The sequence below is a fragment of the Stegastes partitus genome, unplaced genomic scaffold (genome assembly GCF_000690725.1).
Source record: "Stegastes partitus isolate 25-593 unplaced genomic scaffold, Stegastes_partitus-1.0.2 Scaffold1982, whole genome shotgun sequence".
Lineage (NCBI taxonomy): Eukaryota > Metazoa > Chordata > Actinopteri > Pomacentridae > Stegastes > Stegastes partitus.
Genome location: NW_007579713.1, coordinates 33,758 through 44,005, shown reverse-complemented (window position 1 = coordinate 44,005; position 10,248 = coordinate 33,758). Strand labels below are relative to the sequence as shown.

Below are 10,248 nucleotides of genomic sequence, written 5' to 3'. Positions count from 1 at the left end.
GAGCTGTGAGGCGACAGTGCTAACCACTACGCCACTATGCAGATCTAAAGATGATGTATAGATTTTTTTTTTCTTCAACCAAGCAACTGGTTGACCAAGTTAACCAAGATGTTCTTTGGGTGACTACAGCCCTGCCAGTCTGTTAGGCCATGGTGGTGGCAGCATCATGGTTTGGGCCTGTTTTTATTGTGGTTCACCATTATCCATGAAGCAATGAATTCTGAATTATACCAGCAACATCTAAAGGAAAACATCAGGACATATGTAGGTGAACTGCAAGAGAAGGAAGGCCATTCAGCTAGGCAGCGATCCTATTCGCACAAGTTGTAGAAGCCCAAAGTTAACGTTTTGGAAGAGTTAAGTCAAATGTTGTTGCAGAAAGGATTGATAGACTTTCAAGCACCACTGTATACATATTTAAAGAAAACAGTAAATTGACTTAACAAGACACTTCAGAACTTCCTTTCAAGCTCAGCTTACATGACACATTAATCTGAAACAACCTGATCAGCAGTTAATTAACATTTGTAAACAAAAATATAAGAAATAATTTGAATTCAGCTTCTTAAATGTGAGTGTTGGGTGGTTTTCTATGTTGTCTGTGATTTGGACTGTTTGTTTTGAAATTCAAAGACGATACCTTGAATTTTCTAGAATTTTCTAGACTAAAAATTAAACTGGAAAAGAATTTGCAGCTTAAATGACAAAGATAATAGTTCTTAGTTTGTACCTGTAGGCAAAAAAACAAAATAAATAAAACGTTTTAAAAGTCATTTGAATGAAAAAAAAAAAAATGCTGTTTGTAGCTTCTTATATTTATTTTCTAATACAGTAAAGTAATTACCTTTGACAAAATAAGACTTTTTCAGGTATTTTTTTACATCAATACTAAACTAAATAACAGGTTTTATTCATCAGCAATGCAAATAATCCTCAGCTGCAGTTCACTGTTTGCGATATATTAACGGCGTAACATGACTACACTGACTGTAAAGCGGAAAACACGTAACATTCAAGTCATGCAGCACACGTTCATTCAGGAAACCACCTTGTCATGTGTCGCGCTGCAGAAGTGTTGACCAGCTTAATGTCAGTGCTTTCGTGGTTTGGTCCTACACGGATGTCACAAATGGCTCGAAGTACTTCTACAACAGCAGGAAATCTTTAGAGTTACAGGCTGATAGAGACTCATCAGATGGTGTCTGTCCTGTCAGACAGCCACTCTTTCAAATCTGGAGCCTTTTTATATTTTAAAGACTCCAAATATTTCAGTCAGTGATTTAATGTTGAGTCATAAATGTTCATTTCAGTGTATTAGGGACCCTAGTAAGCATGCAACTTTTTCAAAAGCGCTACTGTGGCAGATTTTCAGCAGTTGCATTTTGCTGTCTGTGTCCATGAAAGCAAAGTGGTGCTTTCCCACATGTTGTAACACCAACGATTAGATGCTAATCTGAGCAGAGGATGTGTGAGTCAGATATTAAACATGACATTAGATTTTAAAAAATCCGTTAAGTCATGCAGGACTTGTTTGGTGAACTATAACTGTCCTTGGTTTCCCCCTTTTTTTAAATTTCTGTAATAAAAACACACAGACGGCAGTTAAAACAGGAATAAAGAAGTGTTTTTATTCATGAACCAGCACAGCAGACACAAGACTTGCATTGTAGGGAATTGAACACACCCAGTGTGGTTTCACATTAACAGAAAGGTGAGAAGTGAGTTTAGGTGACCATTTTTGTCTGATAGCAACTTGTCAGATGGATACAATGCCCATCATGTTAGTAAGTTATGAACTTAAATTAGATTTTTACTGTTTTTATGTGATTGTACAGTCAGTATCAGGGTGCACTCCACAGCCCTGTTTGGAGGAGCAGCAAAAATTATTTTCAGCCATCGAGCTGTATTTATTTTGGGGAGTTAGAGGAATTAGCATTTCCTCAACAATGAAAGATATTTTAATCACTGCAATGATTGATAGCATAAATCTGAGTTTTTCAGTTGATTGATGATCAAAATGCAGTTGCTCCAGCTGTTTATTTTCAAGGAATTTTTAACTTTTGTACATAACGATGACCACAGATGTCTAAGTTGACAATCGTTAAAAATTAAGTTGCTTCAATTAGATTTGCTTTGGTAGTTTTGAGTTTTTTCGTGTTTTTTGTCATGCAGTGCTTTTTAAAAAGTTAATTCATCTAACAACAACATTGGCTATTTGTTATTAGTTTTTTTCAGTGTGTATTTGAATACAGGTCATATTGCCTTGAGAAGTGTCACATCGAAACCTCCTTTTAATCATATTTGTTCAACCTCCCTGGCCTCTTACGCATCATAACTACTTAGAAGTAAAATCAAGTTATCAAGCCACTTTTATTAGGTTAGTACAAAATTTAAATCAATTGAAACAGAATTTTGAGTATAAATTACACACAATATTAGGTTTATGCAGTTACCAACATTTTTATGTCAATAAAACTCCTCATAATGTTGTTTGTTAAAAGGTTTGTCTAAATCAATAAGTTAGAATCTTTTTTTTTCTTTTCTAGCAACAACGCACTTAGTTAAGTTGGGAGGTCTGAGGTCTCAAGGGTATGACACCCTGTTCGGTGTAGCCTCTAAAGTGGTCGTTAAGCGACCTTGGACCGGTGGTAACCATCACCAAAGCCCGTTAGGGGGCGGAGTCTGTACGAAATAGAAATAGTAGCGTTTTTTTTCTTCTCCAATCCAATCAGCTATTTAATAATTTAGTATCTGCCAATACTCCTATCTATACCATCTTCCTCACTAATTGACACTTCAAGTATTTTAAATTAGCTGTAGTACGTGGTTGATCGTACTGTTGAATTCTGTGGCGACCAGAGGAGATGGACAGCTCCATGTTGGCAAGCAGAGAGCATTGTGGGAGCTAGTAAAGGAGCACCGTGACAGAGACTTAATGACCTCAGGCCAGCAAACACGTGTTAAATTAAGTTGGAATAAAGTCGGACAGTGATCCTGTACTTCAGTGGAACATCTTATTGCCATTTTCACTGCTTTATTTCCAGACAACAGAAGTAAACACAGAACCACGCAGAGGTTTGTGCCAATACTGATCACTTTAAACTTCACATGACCGGCCCTAAGCCTGATCCTAAAATCATCCCTCGTAGTGTTTATACATTCAGTTTCATAAGTACACAAGTAACCCTTTAACTTCAGGCCCTCTCTTGGTTGTCATTGCTGAGTTTCAAAGGGGGATGAGCACTGGGGTTTTATAGGGAAATGCACTGTTGGTCGCTTCCCCCTGACTGGGTGGTGATTACAAAGGTCTGCGTCAGGGTGCCAAGGTGGAGCCTCGCTAGGATTAACCAGCACAGAAGCCCATTAAAGAGCCGTACACGTATTCATAGAACTGAAGTACATCCAAGAACTAGTGTTTTTGCTCGTCACTGTTGCTGATGCACATGTGCGTCATAACAACCCTAAAGCCACAGAATCCTGCAGTATTCACACATTGCAACGGTTCAGTGGAGAAACACTGTTGATTCATCTGTCGGTTACTTTCTTGTTTGATGGATTAGTTGTTTGGTCAATAAAAAGTCAGAAAATGGTGAAAAATAATAACTTTATAATAATAATTGTGCATTTTATTTGTGTAGTACCTTTAAAGGTTGACAGAAAAGCCAAAAAATAAAGGACACTCAGAAGACAACATGAGAACAGAAACTCAGTCGGGCAAAACAGGTCGATGTGGATTTGACAGAGCCCAAGGTGACGTCTTCACGTGTTGTTTTGTTCACAAGTCAAAGATGTTCCGTTGATTTTAATAGAAGAGGAAAGAAACCAGAAAATATTTCTAAGTAGGGCTTTAGTTGATGTCTGCTTGAATGTCTAAAATCCACGAATGGTAATAACAGGATCCTAAACTCTATTTATTGAAGTCTTTAGCTGACTTTAACTATTTCAATCCATGACATGAAGCAAACATTTCATCCACTGCAATTTGATGTGTTTATTTGTTGTTTTAACTTCACCTTTTTCCTCCTAGTTCTTATCATTCTTCTTATTATCTTATAGCGATTTAAGGTTTGAACTCCTCTTCTGTTCAAACCGAGGCATTCGAGGGCTCTCAGTTCATTTTTAGAGGTCTATGCATGGATAAAGATAGGTTCTTGTTAAAGCCTGTTTGCCTTTCGGTAAAAAGGAAGGGAGAGGGTATTTTGCAGCTCTGCTCCCTCTGTCCCTCAGTTCAAAGACCGTATTTGTAAGCTTGCAAAGCGCTCCACAGCTGCGTATGTGCAGCGAAGGCAGAACCAGTTTTTTCACGATAACCCACCGCCACATCCTCGACTCCGTAACCGCAAACAGAGTGAAGGGTTTATTCACATCTGTGGGAAAATAAGCAACTGTAACACCCATCATACAGTAACTACTGTCATGGGATTCAGACTGAGCATTAAAGGACTCGTTTCAGAGCTTTTAATGGGAGAATTACATTTTCTCTAACGACGTGTCGACCTGCACATGCTGCTGGTGTGTCTGTAGGTGAACAGCGGTGAATGGAGAAGTACTTTGTGTGTTCTTCCTCAGTTAAAAATAGATTACAAATGCAGTTTTCCAGTTCCTTTTACTGTCAGATTCATGTCTTTCATTCATGCCGGCAGCTACATCACATGTGACCACACTGACTATTCACTGGGATGTGAAGTATTAGTGGTTTATTGGGATGAAATGTTCACAGTTCCTTATTGGTTAATGATCAGTTTTACAGGTTCTATTTTAGAGCTTTTATCTCACCTTTACAAATGTATTAATATTTGAAACTGTCTCTGCTTTACTGTTTATCTCTCATTGCTGCAGCCAGATACTCATTGTTTTCACTGCTTGGTAATAAAATATCTGAAAAATATTTCCAGATTACAAGGTTGCATTTTTAAATGTCTTGTTTTGTTTGATCAAGCTAAAAATATTCAGTTTATTATAGCAGAAGACAAATAAAACCCCCAAATATTCACATTTAACAGCTGTCATGTTGGTCATATTTGCATGAAGAATGATTTGCTTGTTAACTTTCTGGCAGTCAAGTCATTTCTTTAACTGACTTTTGGTTTCAGCTGTAACAGTACAGTGCATTTGAAGCACTCGAGCCCAATCAATGCTAGATTTTTGGGGGTAAAAAACAATTCCTGTATTGATATATTGGCATATATACACACTTTAGTTATATATTTCAGTAGTTTAGTTTGAAACTTACTGTGAAGACACCGCTTGACTCCGCACCACCTCTGCTACATGTGCTGCAGACAGTAAAAAACTGTTATGACAAAACTTCTAAACTGACCCAAGCCAATATCGGATGATAATTTTTGTAACTGATGTTTCAGTTGGGTTCGACTCTGAACTGCTGTTTGAAAGAACCGCATTCACCTGCTTGAAAGACGCTACGAATCCACTTTACTATAAATAAATCCCCAGAGCTCAACTTCACACTGAGGTCTTTTCATGGATTCTATTGATAAAATTACAAAACAACTTTTACAGGTCGTAAATATAGAAATGTTAGAAGAATGAACATTACAGTCTTAAAAGTGCATTTTGAAAACATCTTGTGACTTCCTAAAGACAAACCACAGCTGTCAAACATCAGTCTATAAACAGCGCTGCCATCTTATCAGCATTTTGACACGTTTTCAGCGAGTAGTTTCCTCCTCTCAAAGATCAGATTTTTTTTTTTTTTTGTGAAGACGCAACTGCTCGAGCGGAAATAAAAACTTGTAATCTTCGTCCCCCCCTGCAGAGGTGAGGCTCGTCGCGGACCCTCGTGTGATCGCTCTGCTTTTCTAAACATCTCCGACACTTCAGCTGCTCCTGATGGAAGCCAGAGGAAAGTACGATTTCGCTGCAACAGCGGACGACGAGCTTAGCTTCAGAAAGGGAGACATACTGAAGGTCGGTGTCTGATTAGATAATAAAACTGTTTGTTGCTTCCATCGCTCCTGCGTGACACCTTTTCTCTTCTCTTTCTGCCTCTGGACAGGTTTTAAGCCCACAGGACGAGTGGTGTAAGGCAGAAATGAACGGAATGGAGGGATACGTGCCGCAAAACTACATCGAAATAAATACTCCAATGTAAGATTAAAGCCTCTTAACAAGCAGTGAAAGCAGAAATGGTGTAATTTTAATAGGACGGCAGACAAAACACAACATTGAAATGCTGTAAAAGAGAAAAAAAAAACAAATATTTTACCAACTTTGTGCCTTTTTGGGTGAGAAGCACTTCCTATCTGACAAGACCAGAAGCAGGACTTAAATCAAAAGGGCTCTCCTGGAAGGTTTTATTCTAGCTTTGTCATTTTAGCAGCTCTGTCTGGCAGGTGTTTCTGCATTATGTGTGTTTTATGTCAGATGATGAGTTGTATCGTGGCCTTTTTGGGCAGGTGGTTCCAGGAGAACGCCAGTCGTAACGCTGCAGAGGAGCTGCTGAGGTACAAAAACGTGGGAGACTTTGTGATTCGAGGCTGCCAGAGTTCCCCCGGAGACTTTTCCATCTCTGTCAAGTGAGTCAAGCGGTGCGAAGTGCATCTAAAACTGTTGGAAGTTAGCTTTTTTCTAATTATCTTTGTTTTTCGTTTTGTTTTTCGCAATAACACTAAGTATCACAAACATAACAAGAAATATCACTTTAATATGCATTATAAGCAAATACAAAAGTCATGGGTTTCACAAAAATAAGTAAGATAAACAGAAGATAAATCTTTATCAGTCCCAGATGAAAATTAATTTGCCAAATAGTTCTGTATTACTCAGAAACCAAATTACAAAACACAAATAATGCAATGCCTTATAGAAAAGGATACAAGTATGATACATACTGGAAATAATAAAAATAAAAGAAGCAAACACGGTAAAATAAAAAGTAGGAGGTAATACTGTTAATGATTCAGAGGTAGTAAAGTAAGATATTCCACTTTACATAATCAGTAATCAAGCAACCATTGGATTTAAAAACAACAACAACAAAAACAACATGCAAACAAACTGGTTTGTGAGGCTGTATATAGGCTTTGAGCTAAAATGCTAACTGTAGCATGGTGACATACTGATGTTTGCTTGCTGATGTAGTTTGAACCCTTTATAGGCCACTCCTTGCAATACGTGAGAAATGAAAATTTCAACCCTAGGGTGTTATTGAAGAATATTTCAAGATATTTTTACTTTTGTGACTTAAAAAAAAAAATTGCAGATCAAGTTACCATATATGGTACCGTGCCTGTCTATGGTTAAAAACAAGAAGGGAATTTATAATCAATAACAAAAAAAGTAATAAACTGCAAAAGACATTTATTTAGAAACATTTTAGTTTGAGGTAATGACACTTACACAACCAGTAACAAAGGATTTATAAAGGCCTTGGCAAGTTCATTTAGTCACATTCTTCTTGGGGTAGCGGTATTGGCGCTAATCTCAAAAGATAATCAAAGGGCAGTTCAGCGCAAACCAGTAACAAAGCGTTTAGAAAGCACCTGGAACATTTGTTTAGTGACATTTTTCATAAGGTAGTGATACTGGCACTAATATAAAAACTAAATCAAAGTGCACAAAGTGGTTCTTCAACCTCAAGGAGAGGCACAGGGTGGACATATTGAACATCCAAGGAAGTTACCAAATATGCTCACTTGCCCCATTAAGGGTTAAAGGTAACTTTCAATTTGGTAGCTACAATATATTAAATTAAAACACAATATATTATACATAATACATTCGTGCACAACCCTAAACACTGTGTGTGTTGTGCAGTTTGGTTCCAACTATCCATCATGCCATATCTGTACATGTGAAAGGTATAAATAGTCTATTACTATTATCTTTATTAGTTTTATTGTTATCCTACTTTTGTAATTCTGTCTGGTTTCTTGCTGTGCTTCATTCTTATCAAGCTGCTGTGATGTGTGAATTTCCCCAGTGACAGATTATTAAAGTCTATCTTATCGTACTACCTAATGATTAATTGCAGTTTAGTCTCTCAGCACACTTTGAAACCTTATATAACAACTATGAAGTCACTGTTGCATTTACACTGGATCAGGTCCAGATCCGAAACGGATACACTTGGCCTTCAAATCTGGACCAAATAAAGACACACATTCAGGCTCATGAAAGCTAAATTAAAGGGCAGTTTTACTGTTTGGTTCACATTAGACCAGGACCAGATCCTAAACCACACATTTGGTTCATTAACTGCCATCCTCTGTTTCAGTTTTGCACTTTTAAGAGAAAGTTGACTTTCATTGAGGCAGCTTAATGAATATTTCTGTGGTGTTTTAATATCTGCCCGACACCAGATGCAATGAAGTCTGTACATAATACAAAATGTACTGTTTCACATCGCCCACAAGTAATCAGGTTTAAATTGAAAGCCACATTTTACAGACTTAACAGATCAGCATGTCTAGTGCACATTTCTACTGACACAGGAAAAGCCTTCTTGATCTCAAGGCCAATTTTTTTTTTTAAACTTTGACAACTTACCGAATTGTCTCCCAACATGTAAATGCAACACACCACACTTTCCAGAATGTAACTAGTTGTAAGAAAGGAATAATGGCAACAGAAAGGTTTTAAGTCATACTTTTTACCGGTTGCAGACTACTAATGCTTTCTAAGGCCACTCAGATATTAATAAATATCGACTAAATATAAATGAATCTAACTCTAAAAAAGTTTTTAACTGCTCTCCCTAGAATCACTAAATATGTGATTAATGTCATATATTTCAGAGCTGAAACAAATCAGATATTTTGTTATTTATGTAGCAGATTTATTCGTTTTTCAAGTAAAAAAATAAATGCTTGATAGTCTGTGATTCCAGCTTCTGTTTGTTAAATATCTTCGGATTTGGACAAAATAAGACTTTCTAAAACTTTGATCTCTTGGAATAATGTGCAGATTAATTAATAAAGAAAGTTGTCATTAGCTGTGGTGCTAAATTAGTTGAGCTTCGGAAGCCATTTGAAAGCAAATTAAAGACTTCCTGATAAACTCAGAGTGAACGACAAAGTTCTCTCTCATGTGTTGTGTTTAGAAAAAAGAGGAAGCTGAAGTTTGAAAGCTCTTAACAGCGAAAATTTCCTTCAGATTCTAATTTAAAATTCCCTGAAATTCTGTTTCTGTGGTGAAGAAGACTTCCTTGTTTTTGACCCAATGTTGTTAACTAATCCAGCAGACATAGGATTTTGTTCATGTTAATGTGTAACCGGTTAATCACACAATGCTGCTGTGATCTAGTTATGTTTACAGTTACTGAAAGTTGGTATAAAAATCTGACTTCTAAAACCCATTAACAGCTTTCAAAACCAACCAGGAGACTCCAGAACTAACATGATGAGGTTCATTGACAATATTAAACAATTTTAATTATCAAGAGAATCTTAAATAGCATAAAAGCACTTGTGCTTTCCACCTCGGACTTATATTGGAATTGTGTTTCATTTAGTGTTAATAGTAATAATATTTTTGCTGTTTTTCTTGTTTTTAAAGCACAGATGTGAAAAAATCAGTTCCACCAAGTGGCCTGATTTAACCGTCACACATGTTTCCCCCCCAACGCCCATCAGTGTTCACTACATCACTGGGTTTTAAAAACACATCAGCTCTGACTCATCATCTCACACTGTTTGCTGCAAACTCTGCAGGACTCTCATGTTTAAAACCAGGAGACATCTGCAGCACAAGATTCAGTTAATTTACTCTAACGTGTCCACTGTGTGTCAGACAGACTGTAGAGCTTATTCACATCTTGACTTGTTACAAAGGCTGTAAGTGATAAATCTGGTCTAATGAAGGAGGAGTTCACTTCAGCTGCTCTGATCAGCCTACTCGATCTGATGGGATCACATTGTCATATTTTCAGTTATTTCTCTGTTCAATGTCTGAAGTAAAAGGAGTTTTTCTGGTTTTAGTGGAAATACTCACCTCTATTTAAGCTGTTAGTCTTCTGTAACACCAACACCATGTTGTAGCATGTCTATGGGTGTTCAAAGTTACAATGTTGTGTAAGTATTTGTGCATATTTTTCACACTGAAATGTTTCAGATCATTAAAACAAATTTAAATAGAACACAACGATAACCCCAAAACACACAAAGTGCAGTTTTTGAATGATGATTTCATTTTTTGAAGGAATAATGCTGTCCAGCCCCACCTTGCCCGATGTGATAAAATACTTGCCCCCTTCACTACCAGTCTACCAAATGATTAAATTCATTTGGC

General features: G+C 37.0%; 1 protein-coding gene across 1 annotated transcript in view; it reads left to right on the top strand.

Annotated features, from left to right (window-relative positions):
* Nucleotides 1-10,248, top strand: part of grap2a (GRB2 related adaptor protein 2a) — a 20,967-nt gene that overhangs the window by 5,441 nt on the left and 5,278 nt on the right. Inside the window, exons 2-4 of the mRNA XM_008303328.1 lie at nt 5,777-5,928; nt 6,017-6,108; nt 6,417-6,536. Coding sequence (XP_008301550.1) covers nt 5,851-5,928; nt 6,017-6,108; nt 6,417-6,536 — 290 coding nt within the window. The 5' untranslated portion in view covers nt 5,777-5,850. The remainder of the gene's footprint in view (nt 1-5,776; nt 5,929-6,016; nt 6,109-6,416; nt 6,537-10,248) is intronic.